This window comes from Corythoichthys intestinalis, chromosome 9, assembly GCF_030265065.1.
Source record: "Corythoichthys intestinalis isolate RoL2023-P3 chromosome 9, ASM3026506v1, whole genome shotgun sequence".
Taxonomy (NCBI): domain Eukaryota; kingdom Metazoa; phylum Chordata; class Actinopteri; order Syngnathiformes; family Syngnathidae; genus Corythoichthys; species Corythoichthys intestinalis.
Window position 1 is genome coordinate 29,197,836 of NC_080403.1, and position 25,654 is coordinate 29,223,489.

The 25,654-nt window shown below is 37.8% G+C and overlaps 2 protein-coding genes across 3 annotated transcripts in view; one reads left to right on the forward strand and one right to left on the reverse strand.

Annotated features, from left to right (window-relative positions):
• phactr3b (phosphatase and actin regulator 3b) overlaps positions 1–17,035 on the reverse strand; it is a 57,964-nt gene extending 40,929 nt beyond the window's left edge. The window contains exon 1 of one of the 2 annotated variants that reach the window (XM_057846337.1): positions 16,787–17,035. In XM_057846337.1, the coding sequence (XP_057702320.1) occupies positions 16,787–16,895 (109 nt within the window). In that variant the 5' untranslated portion in view covers positions 16,896–17,035. Of the gene's footprint in view, positions 1–5,465; positions 5,645–16,786 lie in introns of those variants that run through there. The other variant, XM_057846338.1, reaches the window with a different exon arrangement.
• Positions 17,036–19,296: 2,261 nt separating this feature from the next.
• acot8 (acyl-CoA thioesterase 8) lies at positions 19,297–24,600 on the forward strand. The gene is made up of 6 exons (XM_057847074.1): positions 19,297–19,524; positions 21,912–22,048; positions 22,351–22,576; positions 23,756–23,913; positions 24,003–24,194; positions 24,355–24,600. Exons 1-6 carry the CDS (start codon positions 19,340–19,342, stop codon positions 24,471–24,473), a joined length of 1,017 nt encoding a protein of 338 aa, XP_057703057.1. The 5' UTR covers positions 19,297–19,339; the 3' UTR covers positions 24,474–24,600.
• Positions 24,601–25,654: the final 1,054 nt, after the last annotated feature.

Below are 25,654 nucleotides of genomic sequence, written 5' to 3' on the forward strand. Positions count from 1 at the left end.
GTTCTTTTGCTGTCACTGAGTAGCATTTGCGATCGCTACACAAAAATAGCAATGTAAATTGCCCCCAAGAACGGTCAGAGACATAAGACAACCAGGGGATATAATATATAAGAAAGACAGGGCACATGGTGGTAAAGATAGATTGTTGAAACAGGAGAATGTCATTGTCAGTGGCGTAAGGCAATGCATACAAGAAAAAGGTGCCGATAAAACAGCTAACTCTAGATCAGGTTGACTCATTTTCAGCCGTTGACACTCAAGCCATCTCTTTAACAGAACATTTGTATGTTCTTCCACGTCTTTACTAGAGCTGGGAATCTTTGGGCACCTAACGATTCGATTACGATTATGATTCAGAGGCTCCGATTCGATTATAAAACGATTATTGATGCACCCCCCTCCTTTTTTTTCCCCTCTTTTTTTTTAATGTACATTAGTTCCAAAATTATTCAAAAATACTCTCAGGCTAAACCACACTGCTATTTCAGTATCAAGTTAACATATAGCAGTAAACAAATATACAAAAATAACATTAAATAAAAAAACTCCAGTCCCCACTCTGTATCAGCAGCTTTAAACTACATTCAATTAATTTAATGTTGTGAATCAACCGTTAAATTTGTTAAAATTGCTCCGGTTATTCCATAATTTCCCTTTTGTCTACTTTCGACATGTGAAAGTTTTAAAACTATTTTAAAGATAGATTCAAGTCAATATTTTACCGATTTAGGAATATTTTAGATAAAAAGTTAATTAGGTTTGCTTGGAAGGTTCGCTACAACAACCTTGCAGGGAAGTGTACTGCTTTAAGATGGCGGCCGTTTATAACATCCGCATCTAACTTTTTGTAGATGTGCTGCTAACACTACCAAATCTATATTGCATCTAGTCCTATATAAATGATATCCACCGTAACATATGGATGTACTTTGCAGCAGCTTTTCGGCAGCAGTCAGGTATGTTTTTGTGTTTTTTTTTTTTTTATCTCGTTGCATGAGTTGAGCTAGAGCCGTGAGTTGAGCATTGGCATTACCCGAGGGGCCGGGTAATGGGAAGCATGATGTTTAGCTACTCTCGCTCCGTTCCGTCCCGAAGACCGCGCGGTGCGCTGAGTGTTGTGTACTTCCGCTTTACTTCGCATATTTCAATAATTGGAATTTGGATGTTTGTGAATCGTTCTCGAATCTTCCACGGCCGAATCGCGAATAATCTAAGAATCGGAAATTTTGCACATCTCTAGTCTGTACCATTGAATTTGTCACCAGGGACATCATTTTCGGACAGAATTGGTAGGTTTAGCTCAGTAAACATTTCTTTCGCACACTATTTCCATTCATTTACTATTAGGGACAAACGTCCCGCCTAGCAACAATTGCTAACGTAATGAGCAAAAGTGACGTGTTGCTTGCGGTACGCCATTGGTGGGTAGGTATGTGCCGGTACGATATTCTGACAGTATGATAACCTTAAACAAAAATATCCCGGTTTCACGGTATCACGGCATTGCAATTACAGCTCTAAAATGTGTTACTTTGAGATTTGGGTTTTAAAAAAAAAAATTAAAAATCAAAAACTTTTTTCCATTGAACGGTATTTTTATTTTTCAAAACATATTAGCAAATTGTAAAATAAGCATAATGTTAAGTTAAAATGATTCTAAAAAAATATATATATATATATTGTAAACAAAATTAAAATAAATGCAGTCCTTTAGGTGAGCCTAAACCCACAGCTCAACATTATTACCATCAGAACAAAAATAATCAAATTATTTCCATAAAAAGCAAGGCTCGTATCATGTTTATATTATATACACACACTCTTTCTTAACACAAACAGTTGCCAGAGAGAAAAAAAACACTGCGTTTTACCACCGCTAGACACACTAAACACGCTTGAGTTAACTCTCGTAGTGTAAGGGTAGTGGAAGCTGCTCAATGATGACCAAGACGCTCGCTTTTGAACTTGAACATTTACTGCTTAAAATGCTGCAGTTTAACATAAAACAAAGGCATTTGCCATAACACAGGCTCATTCAGCTAGGCTTGCTTTTTCCCTTTTTTTTCTTCTTCTTCAGGTAACACAAAATACAACAGCTCCCTCTGTCGCAATTCAAAATAAAAGCACTTCCTGTCAAATCTCTAGCAGTATATTAACTGTTCAGGAAATAATAATCATATTAATTTTAGCTGTGTATTCACTACTTTTCAATGTAAATAATGTATATGGAAACGTTTTATAATTTAACTATTTCTTTTAGCTGGTTTTAAACTGAACAATTATTCACTATGAATTCAATTATGCATTTCAACCAAACATTTCACAACACGTAGCTGGTGGGAAACATTCAAGACAGTGTTTACTAACTTTTGAATTTTTTTATAAATGCGAAATCATATTGGAGGTATTGCCTCCACGGCAGCCACCCTCCGCAAACATGTTTTACATGTCGGTTGGCCATCTAAGCCGCGGCCACCTGTAACTTTTCTGTAGCAAGTTTTCCCATCCCAGCGATTTCATTTTCATCATTGGGGGAAAAAGTTTCACCTTCTCCAGCCATCGTGTAGCACATCTGACTCACTTGCACTGAGCAACAACCGGTTGGGGAGGGTTGAGCCTTACGGCTGCAAGTGAAGGATTTCTCCATGCATTTTTGGGACGTAAAAAATAGCTAATACCTTAGGGTGTGACAGAAAATTTTTGCTGTTTTGAAACCTTGACGTTTTCATACCACGGTGTACCTTAAAACCGGTAATCGGAACATGTCTATTAGTGGGTATTTCTAGAGCAGTGGTCTCAAACCGGTCCTCAAAGGGCCGCAGGGGGTACTGGATTTCATTCCAACCAAATGAGACAAATACCTTTTCACCAATCTGGTTTCTTACAAGTGTAATCAGTTGATTGCAATCAGGTGCTGCTTATGTTAGTAGAAACCTCATTGGTTGAACTGTTTGTGCTGGATCTGTTGGAACAAAAACCAGGACCCACTGCGGCCCTTTGTGGAGTCGGTTTGAGACCGCTGTTCTAGAGTAAACACAAGAAATACCACGCAGCTGAATGAGACATCATTGTATGAAATCTGTTTAATACAAGGGCAGCACAGTAATCTAGTGGTGATACACCAGCCTGTTCTGGGTTCAAATATGGGTTGTCTTGTGTGAGGTTTGTGGATTTTTCTGAGAACTCTCGCTTCCTCTCAAAATGCAATCACCGTAAGTAAATTGAAAACTCTACATACAATACTGTCTAACAATACCTGACTTCGAAGTATTGAATGATATACTCAGCCTCTTGCTCAGCAACAACTGATTTTCTTCATTTTGTACCCCCCAAAAATTGTAGTTTGTTGTTTTGACTGTACAACTGCCATAATAGTCATTAAACTTTCCTATACTCTTTCATGACACTTTGATTTTATACGGTTTGCATTTGTCAAATGGCCCATTTATAGTCACCCTCTGATTGCTGATTGACAGTCCAGTGTGTGGTCTAGCTTTCACTCTCAACTCAGCTCTAAGGTAAATAAATGATGTATGTAGTGAATGCCCATAAAAAAGATTTTTTAATTTCTTGAACAAACCGCTTATTTTTATATCGTCAGCTTGTCTGACTGTCAATCTATATTTGAAATATTTAATCAACTGAGAATAAAACGAGCAAATTTGAATGACTGGTCAATGAAAAAAATTAACAAGAACTGAATGAACTCACTGACAACATGAAGGGTACTCAGTTGTGCAATTGATTTTGATTAAATACGCTATAGTAATTGTCTGGCAGACTGGTACATAATTTCTAAGTAAATGAAAAATATGTTTGCTGTCAAAAAATAATGTATGTTGTGTTCTCTGCCTGATTACATTTACACTGAATTTTATACAGATTTGATGGTAAATAATGGATGTTTTGTGGTAAGATAAGGTTAGGTGGAACACCAAAAGCTCCAGCAAAAATGATGAGGCAACTGTCTTTTTCAGTTTGTGTTGCCCTGATTTGTGTCATGATAATATGACACTTAGACAGGAAATCTGGTTTGATGAGGATGATTCTGTAAGATAAAATCTATTTTAGTATTGATATACATCAGTTAGAAGAGTCATAATTTGCCGTTAGATGTGGCTCAATAGCATCTGTCCCTGGACTTGTTAGCTGTGCTACGAAAGGCGATCGATCATTGTACTGGATACTTAAACTGACTGAGAACACTGCTGTGGTGCTGCAATGAACACCAGTGAGAACAATGTTCCTTCGAGTACAGACAGAAATAGACACTCCTACACAGTCTGGCTCTGACAACATGCTGACACCTTGGGGAGCTTACAGCTGAGTTGTGGGCTGTGCAAGTATCGCTCCATGAATTTTTTGCTTTTCTGTCAGTAACTTCTATATCCACAAAACTATATATATACACGTCATCCCCAAGTGCATGAGAATATTTTCGAAGAAATATTCAACAGCTTGACTGGGGTTTGTGATCAAAGCATTAGAAGGGTTAATTAATAATTAGCAAATGAGAAGTTAAATAAGAAAATAAGTTTCCTTTATTATCTATCCCTGTTGACAATAAGAACGCTTTTATGAATACACGCAAGCTGATGCTGTTCCAGCTGTTCCATCTGTCTATCGAGGCATCATTGTTGCATAAAAAAAAGAATAAACTAAAAAAAAAAATGAGATGATTAAAAATACAATGACAACCACCACCAATCATCTCAGATTTATGGTCATAAAGTATATTCTTTAACGCTCAGTAATACAAAGCTCATTGACAACCAACAACCAGAAGCAGGTCAACTGCCCAAGCAATGCCTGCCTCCATACGATGTGGTAAGGAATTCAGGTCAAGCGTGCAGTAGCTATTACAGCACGCACAGGGTCAGGCTGTCGTTGCCAAGGTTACCACGTTGGATGCTGCAGAAAAGGCCCTGGGAGGCAGAGAATCACCACAGCATGAGGAATAGGGAGTTGCTGGGTGGATGGGAAGGCTGTTGCCACACAGAACGACAGAAAGCTACAGCCAATCACAGCCCAGCACATAATAATGCATAATGTAAGCCACTCTATTTTTAATTTGCAAATTTTCTTGAAATATTTATTTGAAACTGTTAGATGCTTGCATTTTTTGCTGTGAGCACAGTGAGGAGATTTCAAGCACCATTCAAAAAACAGAACATTAGTACTAGCTGCAGCCATCACACACATGCTGAGTTCCGGTGCTGGATGACTGATGCCCAAGATAACAACAACAGTATTTCTTTAGTATGAACAAAACAAAAGATTTACAATCTACGAAATCTTTGACATTTACCAATGTATGGCAGAGAGGTGGTAATAGCTAAGTGCCATCAGCAACTTCAGTACATTTAACTCATTACACCCAGCATGCTTGGATATTCAAATAAAAGTTAAGTAACACAAATCTCAGTAATATTAAGCGTATTGCGTTCTCTATAGATGAGACTCACGTGGGAAACGTTGTACCGTATCCTCTTCTGTCTCGCAGTTATCGCGACATATATATATGAGTCCACAGTCTACACGACTAAACGGATAAATGATGGAATATAGCGAAAACGCGTGGAAAGCTGCTTTCGCTGCGATGGGGGTGGTTGAAATCAAGAGTAAGCAGGGATAGTGGACGCGCCATGTGGACCCCGCCCCTACGGCCGGGAGGGGATGAGCAAACTACACACCAACACCCACGTACACGCGCGCACGGCTGAAGCGTTCATCCCGTTCTGAACACTTGACAAACACGATACAATATGGACGATATAATGTACAAGACTCACTTTTCTATAAGTGAAACTACAAACTACATTGGTATGAAAAAGTATCTGAACCTTTTGGAATTTGTCACATTTCTGCATATAATCACCATCAAATGTGATCTGATCTCTGTCAAAATCACGCAGATGAAAAAACTGTGTCTGCTTTAACTAAAGCCACCCAAACATTTATAGGTTTTCATATTTTAATGAGGATAGTATGCAAACAATGACCGATGGGGGAATATAAGTAAGTGAACCATCACATTTAATATTTTGTAGCCCCTCCTTTGGCAGCAATAACTTTAACCGGACGCTTCCTGGAGCTGCAGATCAGTCTTGCACATCGATCAGGACTAATCTTGGCCCATTCTTCTCGACAAAAGTGCTGTAGTTCAGTCAGGTTCTTGGGATGTCTGGCATGAATCGCTGTCTTTAGTTCATGCCACAACATCTCATAATAAAATAATAATTAGGACTGTCAAACGATTAAAATTTTTAATCGAGTTAATTACAGCTTAAAAATTAATTAATCGTAATTAATCTCAATTAATCGCAATTCAAACCATCTATGAAATATGCCATATTTTTTCTGTAAATTATTGTTGGAATGGAAAGACACAAGATGGATATATACATTCAACATACGGTACATAAGGACTGTATTTGTTTATTATAACAATAAATCAACAAGATGTCATTAACATTATTAACATTCTGTTAAAGAGATCCATGGATAGAAAGACTTGTAGTTCTTAAAAGGCAAGGCAAGGCAAGGCAAATTTATTTATATAGCACAATTCAACACAAGGCAATTCAAAGTGCTTTACATCACATGAAGACCATAAAAATCACATTTAAATCAACACAACATAAAAACCAAGACAAAAGATCGCATATAATCACAGAATAAAAATAAATAAATAAAAATAAAACAAAAACTACTACTAATAATAATAATTGAAATCAGCAATGGAGAAAAAGAAAAATGTTAGTACAAGTTATAGAAACTTTATATTAAAACCCCTCTTAATGTTTTCGTTTTAATAAAATTTGTAAAATTTTCAATCAAAAAATAAACTAGTAGCCCGCCATTGTTGATGTCAATAATTACTTACACAATGCTCACGGGTGCTGAAGCCTATAAAATCAGTCGCACCCAAGCACCAGCAGAGGGCGGCAAAACTCCATAAAACACAATTAACAAGTGAGCGCTTCACTGGACTGTCATTTAAATTTGTCTGAGCGGGGCATCTGCGTTAATTGTGTCAAATATTTTAACGTGATTAATTTAAAAAATTAATTAACGCCCGTTAATGTGATAATTTTATCGTATTATAACTCCACTGTTGGATACATATGAGACACTCGGATTTTGCCTTTTTAACCGCTCACAGGCAAACACCTTTTATTTATTTCCCCAAAACACTGACTCAGCAGCATCTTAAACAATAGAAAACTGCCCTCTACTGGCACTCCAGATGAATAAACATCAATATTATATATCGCTATCCAGCAATCCTCTGAAATTTAGTTTAACATAAAATATTGTAGGTAATATGAGTAAGACTTAATTAACTTACCATTTGTAAATTGGTACACATAAATCCCAATATAAGTTTAAGAACAAGCACTGAAGAGCAGCATATGTCATCTAAAGTCATCCTCTGAAAAGTCTCCAACATCCAAAAGATGGGTGATTAGGTCCTCCAGGATTTGATGGCAAATTATTTGCGGTGTCTAGTTATTTTAATTTAAATTGGCAAAAAAACATGGTCTATATATAGCCACAATGTACACATGCCACATGCTCTAGTTTTCCAGTCAAAACTCAATTGAAATATTAACATACTGTTTACAGCATTTGTCTTGTTGCTTTAATGTTGGTAACCCACAATGCATTGCTAACTACAGTAATAAACTGTTTAACACAAACATGGTATTTTAGTGTTCAAAATTGGCCGTAAATTTACAGCAATTTTTTACCCTGTATTATTGTCCGAAAGACTAAGACTAAGATGAAAATTAAAAGGGATGTCTAAAACAGCACTGAGAAGGAGCCATGTCGTCTTATTAATCACAAAAATTCAGATCAGCTGTTAACATTTTGATATCTTTTTCTGCAGGCGATGCAGCTACGCTAGACACAAAAACTGAGCATTTTTACTTTTTTTTATCCCAGCGTAGGTCTCACAGTACTTAGGGAATTTAGCAGACAGCTCTGCGCCAAGCTGGGGCTTTCCAAAGTATCAAGGGTGTGTACTTGAACATACATCCTACTAATTTAATTCATGAATGAATTATTATAATTTAGAAGTAATTCCACTGGATCCACACATCAATGGAGAGTGATGTTGGGTCACAGAATGATCAATGTTAATAGCTCATTTTATAAAATTGGCATTTTCATTGACAGCAGGAAAAGGCTCCTTTCAAATATACCTGCCTAGTTAGTTAGTTCTCTTTGAAGACACTGCCATGTATGTTAGATTATGATAGCGTATCTAATCGTTAATTGTTTTTAAATGAGCTAACTGTTCACATTCACCTAATGATCAATTATTCAGGCAACATTACTGGATGTGTAAACAAAAGCGTTGCGGTTTCCTATTGATTCTTACAAGGGCCACTCAAACATTAACAGCAGGAAAGCTGAGTACATCACAGATGATAAAAGTCAATGGTTGGATTTGTCCTCTGGGACACAAGCAGTAAGAAAAGAACCTAAACAGCCACAGACTACTCTGTGAACATGGATTTCATTCAATATTCACAAGGCTTGATTTAAAATAGTGTCAACAGAAACTGACAACCGGTTCATAAAAACCTGACAGAAGACTTGAAGATGAATAAGGGCAATAAACACTATAGCACTTATTCCATTGATTCACTTTCGGTGCTACCAGTGCCTAACCATGCAAAATTCAGGACAACCATTCACACTCATATTCACACTGTCAGTTAGTGAGAATTAAAAGCAATTTTGACATTGCATTTAAAATAAAACTAATGATGTGACAGCAGGGGTGGAAAGTAACAAATTATATTTTAGTCTCGCTGTGTCTAAGTAATTTTTTAAACACGCCAGCTTCAGAAAACGTGCAAACCAATGGCTTAAGGAGATGATGAATACTGTAAATACAAATTCCCCAGACCAAAATGACAAAGCTCTACAGGAATGTTTCAAGTACTGTAAATGCGAAGAACGTCGTGGGGTGGAGGTATCCAGTTTTAGTGGCTAAAGGAGGAAACATTTCCAATATGACTTGACATCAATCCCTGTTTGACAAAGTCCAAGTATGTTAAAAAATGAATATATTGTTAATTAATGGTAATTAACACTGTCTTCATATAGCGATTACAACCAGCTGCGAGTTAGTGTGTCTAGCATTGGTGAAACAAATGCTATGGCTCCTACCAAGGGACATAATATTGCTAATTAGCATGGCTAGCATAATGTATATTACATTGAGAGGAGTATTAAGCTTTTGCAATAAATAGGTACCGTTACTCTTGTGCTTATATTAGTAGTTGCTGTCAGGTCTGTCATCTCGCTTGTCTTCTCCATTTTGGAGAGTTAAAAAGTAGCATTTTCTAATCAAAAATAATAAATAAATAAAAAAGGGGGCGAAGTGTTGTATCCTCATACAAACACAAAAAGTAACTTTCTTGTAGTTTTAGTAGTTTTGTAGTACTTTTTACTTTTAGTAAATTTTTACACCAGTATATTTAGCCTATTAAAGTTACATCAATTTAACAGTACTTTCACCAGAGTAGATATTTTTGGTACTCTTTCTACTCCTATGTAATTACCCCAATATGCGCTATTGTGCCTCTGGAAAGAGAATAATTCAGTGAAGGACCCAAACCTCCATGTTCGATTCCTCACCCGATCATTAGACTGCTAAATTGATATATTGATATAGCCCTATCAAAATAAAGTCTTACGCTAGAATACATTTGCTTTTCAAAGCAGAATAGCTATACAGTGGTACCTCTACATACGAAGTTAATTCGTTTCAGGACCATGTTTGTAAGTCGAAATGGTCATATGTCGAGCAGGATTTTCCCATAAGAATATATTATAATTCCATTAATTCGTTCCACAGCCCGAAAATATACACTAAATCCTTAATGAATACTGCTGGTACCATTAGAAAAGGCAATTACACAGAGCAAGACAACTGAATTATAAATAAAAATCGGGATAATCATTTCATAATAGTAATAATATTGATAATACCTGTAATAATGTAATGAATTGGGTTCCAATGTGGCGGATGTATTTTGCGTGGTGTACCTGAACGCACCGAGGGGCTGGAGTGCAGAGTGAGAGAGAGTGCAGTTGAGATATTACTTTCTCTTTTAATGTCCTGTTGTTGCTGGCAGTTTGCATGTTGTGTTACACAAGCTCTGAAATACATGATTAAAAACCTGACAAAGCTGGCAATCTCTTTGGCAATGGTACCACAATAATAATTGTCACCTTAACTTATATAAAGACTGGCGAACGGAGGTCGGAGGAGTATTGTCAAGCAGTTCACGGAAGCGCATCTCACGCTCAAATTTTTCCATAATTCAATCTTCATTTCTATGGTAAGCCTCACCTTTTTTTTTTTTTTTTCACCACCAGCTTTAAATTCTTGGAACCCATGTTTATTTCTCCCACAAGAAAATCCGCCTTGAATCCGTCTCGCAGGAAAACAATGTAATGGCGAGTCAAATTTTACGTTGGATGTCGAAAAGATCGTGTCTCAAAGCGATCGTATGTCGAGGTACTACTGTACTTGTAATGCCGTGGCATGTCCTTTCAACTCACATTTACAGTGCAGTGCAATCTATCTTCGCCACTGAATTCTTATCAGTCGGGAAATCCATACTGTAAACTTGCTGGCTACTAATGTACTACATATGCCTCCCTTACAATAAAGACTGAACAGAAGTACAAGGGTTTTGCATAATTTCAAATGAAAGTAATGCATCTTGTTCATATTGTAGAGGATTCTTTCAGAGCAAATTTACAAGGTTGCTTTTCACTACAAGTATAATCCTCCCAATACTGTATACACACATAGTATGGTCCTAAATATATAATAAAATCAGTTCATGACAGGAACTTAATTTTGGGAAAATGGTCATTACAACGCTGCAACACGGTTGCAAGTACAGTACACTGCAACAAGCACTTAAATATAAATTCTACATGTAATGATAGATCAGGCCATTAATGAGAAAGACTAAAGTAACAGACCGTGTTTATGCTTTTGATATTCTGCTGACATTGTACTGAATAAAGTGTCAATGGTGTGTGATCTTTCACCATTTTCACATGTATGGTGAGTGTGTTGAGCCACCAGTGAGTGAACAGGGAATTCTGGATTAGATCAACAGTATTTAGAGTGCTCAGATGTGGAGAAATCTATTGCAAAATACTTTAGAATTAACTGCAGCACTCTAGTATAATGTGTCGTCACTGTTATTGATCGATTGAGGGCTTCAAAGGGTAACCTCGAGAAAAAAAAAGGTTGAAAGTATTCAGGATTCCCTAAATCGCATAATTAAATTCCAACCGAGACAACTTATGTTTGAACAATCAAGTAATATTTCAACAACATGAAAGTTGAAATGACATAAACAAATACATCGAATTATAGACCTAAGTACGGTATTACTGTAAACTCTCTGACCCCAAATTGCTGAAACTAAGGAGAATAAGCACTACTGCTACTACTGTAGTCGACCACTGTAGAGATGTCATTCTTTTGTGCAATTCCAGTTGAAGATAGTGGTACAAAATTATAATAATCTTTTCATATGTTGAATGTAGTTTATGTCAAAAGAGAACTAGTGGCTCACTGAAAATTGGCCAGGGCTTGGTAGAAAAAACAGAATGAGTATGTCCTGTATTAAGTATGTCATAAGTGGAGGGCAAATGTGAAGAGCTAGTCTCTGAAAAGAGAGGTCATGGCTGACATAGTCGTGTTGTGGTTGGGCAATAAAATGTTGAAAAATCATTTCATTTCTAGGTCCATTTAGAACATACATGTCCAAAGTCCGGCCCGGGGGCCAAATGTGGCCCGTGGTCAAATTTCATCAGGCCCCCAGCCTTTGTCATAAAATCAATAACGTCTGGCCCGCACCTAGACTTAATAAATTGGTCAGCAGTACTGCTACCAGCATATGAAGTATCTTACACACTAAATGCTGCTCCTCATTTACCCACTAAAAGGCAGCAGCACTCTAAGCAACATTACCCCATGTGACACTTTACTCCTAATTTTCTAAAATGGCGACAATTAACAAAAAAAAAGTTGGCTGACGCTTCATTGATAGGTGGAAATTGGACTATTTCTATACTAAAATACAACAACAACAACTGTGTCTGCCTCATTTACAAAGAGACAGTCGCTGTTTTTAAAGAGCTCAATGTGAGGCGATATTACAAAACAAGACACGCTGACCTGTACGACAAGATTACCGGGAAGATACATAGCGAGAAATTGAAGTAACTTGAGGCTAGTTTAATTTCACAGCAGCAGTATTTCCAAAGAGCCCGAGAATCGAAAGAGAACGCTACAAAGGCTAGTTGCGAGATTGTTGAATTTATTCATTAAAATAAAAAATAAAAAAGCAAATGTGACACACAGAATGGCTTGCTAAAATTTGCTTAAATATATTGTTCTACGTAAAGGATGTCAGCCAAGGTCGGCCCCCCACATTTTTACCACACCAAATCTGGCCCCCTTCGCAAAAAGTTTGGACACCCCTGATTTAGAATGAGTAGAAAGCCTGAATGGCTAAATAAAGAAATAACACAAGAAAGACCAGAACCAAGATTAAAATCCCAAAATGCAGAATTATGAGAAAAAGGCCAATGTGCTCCTTCTGAAATTACAACAAAGATATGAGTGTGTGCGTGAATGGTTGTGTGTCTCATTGTGCCCTGTGATAGGTTGGCAACCAATTCAGGGTGTACCCTGTCTCTGCCCCATAGTCAGCAGGGATAGGCTCCAGCACCCCCACGGCCCTCATGAGGATTATGGGCACCAGAAGATAAATGAATGAATGAATGAATGATCACAGGCTATGGAAACCCCAAAATACAATCGTTGACAGCAAGTCGAGTTTTCCCAGCATGCCCATTAACTCAGTTAATGGGTTGATCTCACATGTGCGCTAACCTTATTACGCATTAATGGGGCAAACACAATTGCAAATCTACCAGTGCAAGCAGGAACACATACTGGAAAGGGCAGACTTACACATGCAAAACGGTTTTAAGAAGTGTTACTGTTATGATCGGGCTGGAATGCAGGTACACAATATACAGATGGACCACACAGAGGTGCTGGTGCAAAAACTCAATGATTTATTTATTTGACAATATATAATTAACTTTTTAGGGAAAATAATAACAATAATAGTAATAATAATGATGGTAGGAAAAAAGTGGAACAAACGTATAAGTACCCAATAAACTTTCTGGGAGGGGGCAAGGCGCTGAACATGAACAGATGTCATGTTGACACAACATAGACAAAGACCTGACAAAAAGTAAGTGAAATATTGGGTCTTGAATACATGCACACAATATGAAACATGAAACATCTAAAACTAAAACATAGTTTATAACAGTTACAAGGAAATCATTGGTGACGGTGAGGAGCAGGATTATATACAGGAGGAAATGTGTACAATTAAAACAATTAGTGCAAACAGTATATTGGCTTGGTTTTTAATTGATCTGTTTGAAATATTACACAAAACATTTGAAGCATATTGTTGAAGCATTTGAAGACCCACAGTATATGTGGCATTCACAATTTACTCATCCCAGACGATAAATTTGTTGGGGGAGGGTTAACAGTATGTGTGCTGTACGCGTGCTTGTTCTTTTGCAGTACAGAATATGTTTGCTGGGGGAAGGGGATGATAACATTGAGTACAAGAATATATTATTTCATGTCATTCAGTTAATACAATTAAAAATGCTGCAATAGTTTGTGATTCATTTTGTACACATGGTTAAATGTACCAACCATGGTTACTTATTCTTTGGCAGAGACACTACATAAAACAATGCTTTGAGTACATGTGAGAGGTGGTGGAGTTATGGACTGAAATGTGTGCCAGGAGAAACTGAAACCGAATTGCTAAACTTGAATAAATTGAATATAATTTGAAATCATATCAATTAACAAGTGTCTTTGCATTGAAGAACTGAATCTGAATGGTTTCATTTGAAATTAATGTATTACTTTGAAAATTCAAAGCATCGATCAGATGTCATGATTCAAATTCAAATTGGTAAATTCGATTTCAGTTTAGCAGTGGCACAATCACAATCAGTAAACGTAAAGTTGGTAATTCAGCAAATAATGTTGATATACTGTAATTAAAAGGTCATATATATAGTATAAAATTACATGTTTTTTTCTATTCTAATTTGAAGATGTTTTTTTTTACTAGCTCAAGTATAGACTTCCACCTCATTGGGCAATTTTGAGGACACACACAGGATGGTATAGTAAATTTGAAAGCAGAAAGTTTGCACTGCTGGATGTGTGGACACCTCCTTACAGTCCTAATAAGCACTTTACTTCCCATTATCTTTAAGGCAGTGATTAGGATTAGGACCATTAGCAGTTCATTATTATCAATGATATTGTATTTGTTTACCAGGATAACAGGCATCTATTTAATAAAGCCTAATTGTTTGACCTTTGGAGTCTTGCATGTCCAAGATTCACCAGTAACATTTCATTTAATTTCTTCATTACATACAGATTTGAGAAAAAAAAAAGGAGAAAAAAAAAAGAAAAAAAAAACACACTAAAACAACAACAAAACTAAATTCCATTGTGGAAAAAGTTTGCCTTATGAAGCTTATACAGTAAGTGGGTTGTTGTCTGGCGAATAGCACTCATTGTACCACACTTGGCATACAGACATAATGGCATAGAACAACCCTTCATAATCTGTTGAATGAAAGCATCATTGTCCTTGTCCTTTCATTAAATGTCTGATATAGCTAGTGCAAATGCAACAATTCAGTTGGGATGTACAGTAATGTTTGCAAGCACTAATATATTTTCATCAACATAGCTCATTGTGCTCCCATTGAGATTGAATTGTATCATTATGTGCTTATTGCTTGGAGAGAAAATCTTGCTGTGTCTCTGGGAGACCATGGTATTGTCATCAATGATTTCAGTCAAATTCAATAAATTTAATGTCAAAATGTCTGTGATTATATGGGGGGGGGGGGGGGGGGATCTAAAAATACCTTCCATCATCAATTAGAAATAAATTTCATATAAGATTGTATTCATGAGCATGGTGTTTCATTATCCTACAGGTTGGAATGAAAATATTTCAACGTATTCACCATTTTCCCAGTAAACACTAATGATAAAAGCCTAATAAGTGCTAGCAAGCCTACAGACTTATTAGCTTAAACAGAGATAACAGAATCACATTTGACATTTTACTGCAGTATTGTCTTCAGCAACCTTCTTGCAAGTCATCGGCTCCAGATGAAATTAGCTGCAGGCTCACTGTTAAGTTGACATCGAGGTTAACAGAATGATGCGTCACAGGGCGATCCTGCCAGTTTCATATTATGTAACCAAGACAGCCCTCACAAAGTGTCAAGTACTGGATTCAAAATGGAGGGCACTGACTCAACAGTGGCAGAGGCAGTGGCTCAGTTGATAGAACGAGGGATTGGTAGTTCGAATCCTACCTCTGATTGTCTGTTGTCGAAGTGTCTTTGGGCAAGACATTAAATCCTTATTTGCTACCAGAGGGCCTGGCAGTGCCTTGCAAGGCAGCAACTGCAGTGTACGGCTGGGTAAGAATGAGCCTCTAAGTCTAAACATTTTGGGTGGCACAGTGATGGTGTAGATACAACAGGCCTATATGAACAACTAGGAGTCATGAACCTAATGTAATGTACATATTTTTGTTTTGTGATCGAATGCTTACTTATCTGGAAACAGATATAATACAAGCAAATCATGCTAACTTTATCTAGAACTACACAGGCAAACATATTTCAGTATGTCTGACCTTCTCAATGAGACGTGCATTTGATCAGGCACGTTGATGCCATTTATATAGTTCATGGAAATGCATCTACTAAAATGTCAGGGAAATCTACTTACATTAAATCAATGTGTTTTAATTGCAAAAATTACAGGCCACTATAGCTCCCAGTTGGTGACATTTAACCACTAAAATCTTGTTGTTTTACACTTTGTATTCTGTAACAACACGTCCAGCAAGTGGAACAAACACCATGGCAGCTTACATTCAGAATGCCAAGCACTGCCTCCTGCCATTTATATCACCATGGAAACAACCAAATACACAAGAAGTACTCTCATCAGTCTCAACTTGACATACTCCAAGTAAAAGCCATACTGTATGTGATTTTAGATTGTGATTGCTACCAATCTTTAAAACATGCTACCCCCCCCCCCCCCCCCAAAAAAAAAAATCATAGTAACAATAAAACAGCCCATTTCATATGCATTATATCAATTTTACATGTGAGTCTGCACAAATCATCAGCATGGCTCATGATAATGTGGTCTTAAAGCCATACATTGGAGTTATGAGAGAAAATAACAGTTTAGATGGATGGAGGTAGCACATAAGGTAGGCCCATACTAAAATAATCATCCATATAAATGTGGTTTGATCTACAACCTCATGCATTTGTAACTGTATACTGTACATGCATCACACCCCCAGCCATTTTTCTTCAAAGTATATGCACAGTACATTGTTGAACTGTGTATTTCACCATCGAGCTGAGAAGGGCTAATGAGGGTTATGTCGAAATTGTACGTGACGTTCACGTTCTCCAGTGAGCATTGCTGTGATGTCATGTGGCCGATGTATCAGCTCGCTGTAAATGATCCTCAACATTCGGTAACATTTCCTAACCAACCTGCTCATGAAAGAGCTAGCAAATAAACTGTATACGTGTGAGTACCACCTTCTTCTCTTACCTGCTTGGTGCGCCTCACCCAGGCGGACCTCGGTGGTGCTGCTTGGGTCACTCATAGATCTCCCTCGCTGTAAAACGCAATCATCTCCCAGGCAGTCCGACGATGCCATGATCAAGAGAATAACCCCAAGGAAAAGCAAATAGTTCTGCCCAAGGTGATCGGCATTTATTGGTGCTGGCGACGTATTAATGCAGCTGGACCGGTGCGATGCTGCGGCGTTTGGTCCTCGTTCAGAAGCGGCGCGGAGGAAAGTCATCACGCGCGTCGCATCATGCCGCCTTCAAGTACCACTCGTGCACCCGCAGCTACTTCACACTATTGATCACTTCTAGTCAACAATTACTGCAAGGGAATAAAATTCTTTTCTTCAGTGTTTGTGACAAAATAACCTTCCCTCTAAAACGACCCACTGAAGGTGGAATTAAAAAAAAAAAAAAAAAAAAAAAAAAAAACATTTTCCAACACAAGGGTCAATCCAGAATTTTAGGACATTTACGCCCCAAATTTATTTTACAATTGTCCTATTCCTATTCTGTTTTCAGTCTTTTTCATATCTACAGTTTAACAGGGTTGTATCAGGCAGAGCCAGACATGGATAACTATTTAAGAATATATGTAAAATGCAAAAATCTATAAAAATATGTAAAATAAAGGCGAAGACATAAATTTGCATGACCCCATTTTTGGGGAAAACATTCAAATTTCATTTTAACTGTTTTGAGATTCAATTTAGTCACGAGGTTGGTGCATGCCGTATACAAGGATTTTAAAAAAATGGATTCTATAGAGGGTACTGCAGATTTATATGGGATTAAAAAATATATTTTCACGCGCTTTTCTTTTAGTTTGTTTTTAGATTTGGTCTCAGCACAAGTAAATTTACTCAGATACACATTTCAGTACGGTATTTTGTAGAATTGTAGGTTTGCATAGGGACGGTATAGGGACATAACACTAGCAACTTTTCAGGATGCTCAAATTGTCCCCACATACTTTTAAGCAACCTTATTTGCATTATATAGTTATATAGCAGTTAAATAGGTCAATTAGATAGTATTCCCATATGTTGTAAAATAAGAGTTGACCCGACCATTATAAAGTGAATTACATTCATTATGTTTGGACTTACATTGACCCCTTTTTTACTTGCTGAATGTGCCTGTCCATTTTTTTCCCTCAACCCCACGTTTGATTAGCTGTTGACTTTACCCCCCCCCCCCGACACAAGTACAACATGCTGCCTCCTACACCTCCTTTGAAGACCAGGAATATTATCACCACTAATTTTGCTACTGAAAGTCCGACCTGCACCAGAGTTAGCATAACATTAATCTGTGTGAATTTCCCAAACTCTAGTAGGAATCTTGTTGAAGAGAAATATCCTCCTGTATGTGTTTTCTACTGTTAGCGTTAATTAAACTGTAAGAAATGTAATGAGGCGAGGTTTACTCCCTTTTCCTATATTTTCATTTTTATTTTATTTATGTGGTCTTATTCAGACATTTATTCTAGAAGTTTTCAAAATGTTTCTTTTGTAGTTTTTGAAAACAAAGGTTTGAATTGAACGGTCTATCACCTGAACAAACACATATGCACTGCAAAAACACACCTCCTTACACCTAGGTAAATTACTTTGTTTTCAGTGTAAATCTAGTAGAAATAAGTGAAATGATCTGCCAGCAAGTAAATTTTTTTCTCACGTAGATTTCTTTAAATAAATAGGTAGCTGAAAATAAGTTTAACAGACTTATTTTAAGCAAAATGTTAGTATATTTAATCTAAAAATAAAAATGCTTGTCAGAAATGTTCTTAAATCAATGATAGATATTGTTCAAAACATTATTTGAAAGCATTTTTTTTTCTGGATTTAGGTGAAAAATGACCAAATTTTAGATGTATGGGCTTAATAAGAACAAATAGTAAAATTTACTTAATTTAAGTGGAATAATCTGATGTATTATTAACTATTCTTTAACACAGAAAAGATGGAGAAAATTATTTAGAAATATCAGAATAATACGTTATGAATTTGCAGTGTGAAAGTGTAAATCAATACAGATTTACTTTGCATTAATCATTTCAATCAATTAATTGGATTCATATTTGTGAAAAATGTAGCCGGAACCCCGGTTCACCTAATCTGTTTGGTTTTATTAATGTGCCGTCCACAGCAAAACGTGTACATGCAGGTTATTCCCATATATCGTCCCTACCAATATTGAGACAAAACCTACGCCCTTGTTGTGGATTATTTCCTATTTGAAGGGTAGGACGTAACATGTTTTCAAATTCTGGAATAGCCCTTTTTGTTGTTGATGTTGTTTTTGAAGTCTTGCGTCGCCATTTATCTTTTGGACTATGCATCGTCGGGATAGGCAATATACTGTACTGCATGGACTGAAAGACAGATGGATCCAAAGTGTTCTTACAAGGACTCACTAAAAGCTTATTTGAACGCAGCCGTACTGATGCCGGATACAACCAAAGTACCGAGAGAGGCGGGCTGCAGCCAGACTCCTCTCGATACAACAGGCGGAAGTTGCATCAAATAACATGGCGGAGAAAAAAGTTGGCTATACCGGTTTAACTGATTCTAGCACAAAATCCATTTTAAACCAGGAATCCGAAAATCAAAATGAGAACTCTGCGAGCCCCGCGCCAGTATTCAGGCAGGACCTTCGGAGCGTCCTTGCTACTAGTGTTTTAAACGTAGAGATGCTCGACGTAAACTTGTACAGGTAACTTGGCCGTGAGGTCCTCTACGTCATACGTTGACAGTGCTTGATTAGGTCAGATGCGTTAAAGTAATTTTTGAGAATGTGGTACAGTAATACAAACACGCCAATGTGTGAATGGAGCCATCGAACGTTGTTTACATCGTGAAAACAGACTGGACACGGAAGTGCTGCGTTCAATGAGTCTTTGCACTTAAGTAATATCGTTTGAACATAGCCATCGCAATGTGCGCATGCGCAATAGTCACACAGCCGGACGTGCAATTGTTTATTTTTTTTAACACATTAAATTTTGTTTTGCTTCCTAAAAGCAGCAAATGCACAGATCCTGAATCCCTTTTATATACAGAAAGCCTGAATTAAACGGCATTTTATACAAACCGAATTCGGTTGAAGTTGGGAAATTGTGTAAAATGTAAATGCAAACAAAATACAACGATTTGAAAATCCTTCCTAACCCATATTCAATTGAATACACTACAAAGAGAACATATTTAATGTTCAAAGTGATAAACTTTATTGTTTTTTGCCAAATAATAATTAACTTAGAATTTCATGGCTGCAACACGTCCAGTAGAAGTTGGGAAAGGTGGCAAAAAATACTGAGAAAGCTGAGAAAAGCTCATCAAACACCTATTTGGAACATCCCTCATGTGATCAGGCTAATTGGGAATAGGTGGGTACCATAAAAGGAGCCTCCCCAAACATGCGTAGTCATTAGCAAGCAAGGATGGGACGAGGTTCACCACTTTGTCCACAACTGCGTGAGAAAATAGTTGAACAGTTTAAGAACAACATTTCTCAAAGCAAAGTTGCAAGGAATTTAGAGATTTCAACAACTACGGTCCATAATATCATCTAAAGGTTCAGAGAATCTGGTGAAATCAATGCATGTAAGCGCCAAGGCCGGAAACCGAGACTGAATGACCGTGACCTTCGATCCCTCAGGCGGCACTGCCTTAAAAACCGACATGAGTGTGTAAAGGATATCACCAAATGGGCTCAGGAAAACATGTCAGTAAATACAGTTCGTCACTACATCAGTAAGTGCGGGTTAAAACTCTACCGTGCAAAGCAAAAGCCGTTTATGACCAACATCCAGAAATGCTGCCAGGTTCTCTGGGCCCAAGCTCATGTAAAATGGACTGATGCACAAAGGAAAAGTGTTTTGTGGTCTGTTGAGTCCACTTTTCAAATTGTTTTTGGAAACACCGGACGTCGTGTCCTCCGGACCAAAGAGGAAGCGGACCATCTGGACTGTTATCAATGCAAAGTTCAAAAGCCAGCATCTGTGATGGTATGGTGGTGCATTAGTTCCCATGGCATGGGTGACTTACATTTCTGTGAAGGCAACATAAATGCTGAAAAGTACATACAGATTTTGGGGCAAAATATGCTGCCATCCAAGCGACGTTTTTTCATGGACGCCGCTGCTTATTTCAGCAAGAATGTGCCAAGCCACATTCTGCACGTGTTACATCAGCGTGGCTTCGAAGTAAAAGAGTCCAGGTTCTCCCCTGGCCCGCTTGCAGTCCAGAGCTGTCTCCCATGGATGTGTGCAATGTGTGGCGCATTATGAGCGTAAAATACAAGAGAAGACCCTGGACTGTTGAACAACTGAAGCGGTTCATCAAGCAAGAATGGGAAAGAATTCCACATGAGAAGCTAGGAGAATTAGTCTCCTCTCTTTCAAAACGTTTATTGAGTGTTATTAAAAGGAAAGGTGATGTAAAGAATTGGTAACATGCCCTTTCCCAACTTCTACTGCGCGTGTTGCAGCCATGAAATTTTAAGTTAATTATTATTGAAAAATAAAATAAAGTTCATGAGTTTGAGCATTAAATATGTTGTCTTTGTAGTGTGTTCAATTGAATATAGGTTGAAAAGGATTTTCAAATCATTGTATTTTGTTTTTATTTACATTTTACACAATTTCCCAACTTCAACCGAATCCGGTTTATAAATTTAGGATGTCCCTGTTTCGATCACGTCATCGGAAATCAGGATAAGCGGTTCAGAAGATGAATGAATGAATGAATTACATGAATGTTATGGAGAGTGATTAAAAGTATGGCGTTAAAGGTGACGCCTACATCTTGTGCTGGTGCACGTTAAGGAAAAAGCCAGTGCAACCCATGCAAAAAGTAAGTGTGGATTCTTGGCAATATATAGCCTATCGCAATGTTAATTTTTTTCTAATATCGTTCAGGCTATTCCAACCAGAGCTATTCAAGTTATCTGGTGAAAATTCTTCTAGTTTTAATATCGCAAAATAATATTGCAAACGCCCCCAAAATAGCAATGATAGTGTTTTTTCTGATATCGTTCAGGCCTACCTTAAATTGATTGTTATGTGTATTTTTGTGGTCATCCAATTTTTCTCCCTTCAGAGGGACACATCACTGGGTGCCCCGAACTCAGCGTTTATTTGGGGGACAAATCATTGGTCAAGCCCTTGTTGCTGCAGCCAAATCCGTCAGTGATAATCTTTATGTCCATTCTCTACACTGCTACTTTGTACGAGCAGGTAAGATGCACCCTCTTATCAAAGGCTAACACGCATTAAACCACCCCCACCCAAAGACAACAAGAAACCTTCATATATCTCTTAGATACTCCACCAGTGAGTCTGTGCGGATGGCATGAATGACAAATTTTTTTTTTTTTGGTCTAAATCTAATAAAAGAGAACTCTTAAAACCAATAGCAAATTGCCCGTTTTATTTATTTTTGATACCTTGTCTGTGTTTTCATATGCGCATATTCTGTATTGAATCCAGTCACTAACAATTTTCTCCCAGTTGACATTTTGTCATTATCTTCATTTCAGGAGATCCGAAGGTTCCAGTGTTGTATCACGTAGAACGCACAAGAGATGGCCACAGTTTTACAGTGCGTTTTGTGAAGGCAGTACAGCATGGTCAACCTATCCTGATCTGCCAAGCTTCCTTCCAGAAGTTGGAACCAAGCCCACTGCAACACCAGTTCACAATGCCAGTTGTCCCTAAGCCTGAAGAGCTCCTTACAATAGAGGAACTCATCCATCTTTATCTCAGGTAAAAAAAACGCGTAATTATGAAAACCCACATCAAAGAAAAGTGATTGAGAAAGTGAAAGCGCTATACAAGTGTCAGACCATAATTAGCAATGGGGCCGATCCGCTATCGATAAAAGTTTAATTCAAAGATCAATCATGACCAACCTGTGAAAATTTCAGATCCATGAGCCATATCTCAACTGCCCTTAGTTTTATTTTAATAAACAGAGATACACAATGCTAGTGTTTAATTTTGGGTCCACATCTGTGACAGAAGGCCGTTTTGCCTGTTTACAACTCCAGTACAACTTCAGGTAAAAACTGAGTTGGTGGCGTTCCATGTACATGCACGGGCATACATAATCTAGTGTAAAATATCTGGTATGGTCTGTGTACTGTCCTCGCCTAGATTTTGTGCTTAGTCCAAGCTAGACGGAAAGTTAAAACTCTGAAAGGTTGATGCAAGACATCCTCATGTGGTCTGTTGCTTGACGTCATTAATTAGGAGCTCAAATTACAACGGTGGTAAGGGCTGTATAATATACGGTATATTTAAATCTGGTATCGGAGTTGTGTAGGATCCAAAACGAAAAAAAGCCCTCAGCCCGACGATCTCTTCAGTCCCCCTCGCGTACCGCTGGACAGCGGCCAAGAAAAACTCACGCCGCTCTCTTGAGTTCGTTACTTTAATCCAACAAAAAGTGATCCACAGCAAACAAAACAGCAAATGAGTATGAGTAACGAAAAATAATCCAAATAGGAAGACGGACGTCAAAAACTGTTTTGGCTCTTATCTGTGATTTATGCGTCCTTCTGCCTTCACGCCAACTGCCCGTACACACAGTCACTTCCGCGTTACAGTATATAGCACGTCGTCAAACGTGACGTCACGAACTAGTTCCACCAATACAATAAACCACTAGCCTCTCTTATAGAACAAAATTATTCACAATTAACCAAACATTATTTAGGCTTCTACAGAGTTGTATCAGCAAATATGAGTCAGTTAACGGAACAAAGTTAAAAAAAAAACTTATCAGTGCATCCCTAAAGCTATTGTAAATTTCCAAACTCTTTTGTTCCCTTCTTAAAATCTTCATAGACATGCATCCTAAGGTGTTATTTAGGTACATTGAAATGGTTTTTACATGAAAATATTTTTAATTTATTCTGAGACTTGTCCAATTTTGTCTTGCAGTAAACCAGGACTGGCTGAAAATTTAAAACAAGCCCTTACTAAACTGCTGGCAATTGATGTCCCAATTGAGATTAAGCCAGTTAACCCTCCACAGTTTTACAACGTTGCCACAGAAGAGGCAAAGAAACTGTATTGGGTGCGAGCCAAAGGTTACATCGGTAACGTCGTCCTTCTTTGATGATTAAAGCAGTTTTCATTGTCAGCATTAGGAAACAGCCTTTCACAACTTTTTTTTCACCCCCCACAGGTGAAGGCAACATGAAGTTGCATTGCTGCGTGGCTGCCTATGTGTCAGATTTCACTTTTCTGGCTACTGCTATACTGCCTTACCCCAACTATAGGGTCAAGTTCTCAGCCTCCCTTGATCACGCCATGTGGTTCCACAACACTTTCCGCAGTGATGAATGGATGTTGTATGAGTGTGAGAGTCCATGGGCAGGTCAGCATTTTCATCACTTACCTTTATTTTGGAATCAGTTGGACAGTAAATTAGATGAATACATGTAATAGGAATACTCAAGTTGCTGCATACTATTTTAGTCATGAATTGAGCATCTTATTTTCCGATTTTAAGGAAGTCTTAACTTTTGGTCATACAGGGGGCAGTAGAGGACTGGTTCAAGGCAGACTATGGAGAAGAGATGGGGTGCTAGCTGCCTCGTGTTCACAGGAAGGTGTCCTGAGAGTGAAAGTAGTTCCTGAGCCCAGCAAGCTTTAGGCATTTTTCAACAGTTTTAAGTGGTATTAATATTAGAGCAATTGGATCTTTTTGTCATGTGCGTTAACATTTTATTGTTCAGTTATTGTTCCAGAAAAATATTTTAAACATCTTTAATAAACATTACAAAGACTAATATTTGCTTTAGAAGGCTACTTGTACTGTAAAATTGTAAATACAACATGCATCATCTGCAAAGATACAGTGAAGTTGAACTGAGGCTGCATTGAGCACACCACCATAGAAATTCAGACATCTTGATTACATCAGTCATTTGATTTAAAGAGAACTGCCCTGGATTATCACAGGACAATTTATATAGCCCAGTACCCACAGCATCGGCAGTTTCAGATAAATCAAAAGTTTTCCATGCAATATCTGAAAGCTTGAAGTTAATGTGCCACTTTGAACTGAGCAACAAAATTTTGACCTTCAGAGTCTTTTTGATACCCTGTAACGTGAAAGAAATATTTACTCAGACATTTAATGGCAAATGCTTGTTTTGGACAATCACCTTTAAGAGAAAGTTGACAGAAGCCCAATCAGAAATCATAAATAAACTATAGTCAAATGTGCTTAGTGACAACTACCTTCAGTGTATGTGTTGGCAGGAGGCAGTGTTCAAACATAAAGGAACTGGTGATTAATATTTGAATGTCAATACTCAAATTTTCATAAACCTTATTACTCTTAAAAATAAAATTTCTTAATTGCAAGTATACAAGTTGACCAGGTCAGGGGGAGGCATCCGATCCAGATGGTAGCTTTGGACTCAGCAATTCCAGTGTGCTCGACCCAATGCAGGGTATTGGACTGTTGCTCTCTGGCTTAATTGAAGACACATCCAAAACCATTTGAGGAAGTGCAAGATATGGCTTTTCAGAATTGGCCTTGAGCTGCGTGAATACTCTGGGAGTGGACGCATTGCCCCGGAATGGCAATGACAGGTGATGCTTTCCATTCTCTTCACCATTTAAGTCACGAAGGCAACAGGCCTGAGACACGGTTGCTGAATCACTTGACATGCTTAGAGCATTCTTGAGCAATTGTTTGACCTCAGAGCCATCAGAAGAAACTCTTGATCTAGACAGTTGGCCCAGTGATGAAGTAGAAAGCAAATTCTGCTCCCCAATGAACATCCTATCAAGTTCTGATGGGGAAAAGCATTCAAAGCTGCCTGT

Coding starts and splice junctions, on each gene's coding strand:
- acot8 (XM_057847074.1), top strand. CDS start 19,340: ATGGCGGAGAAAAAAGTTGGCTATACCGGTTTAACTGATTCTAGCACA. Junction 22,049..22,350: donor CTGCTACTTTGTACGAGCAG/GTAAGATGCACC, acceptor TCTTCATTTCAG/GAGATCCGAAGGTTCCAGTG. Junction 23,914..24,002: donor GCGAGCCAAAGGTTACATCG/GTAACGTCGTCC, acceptor CACCCCCCACAG/GTGAAGGCAACATGAAGTTG.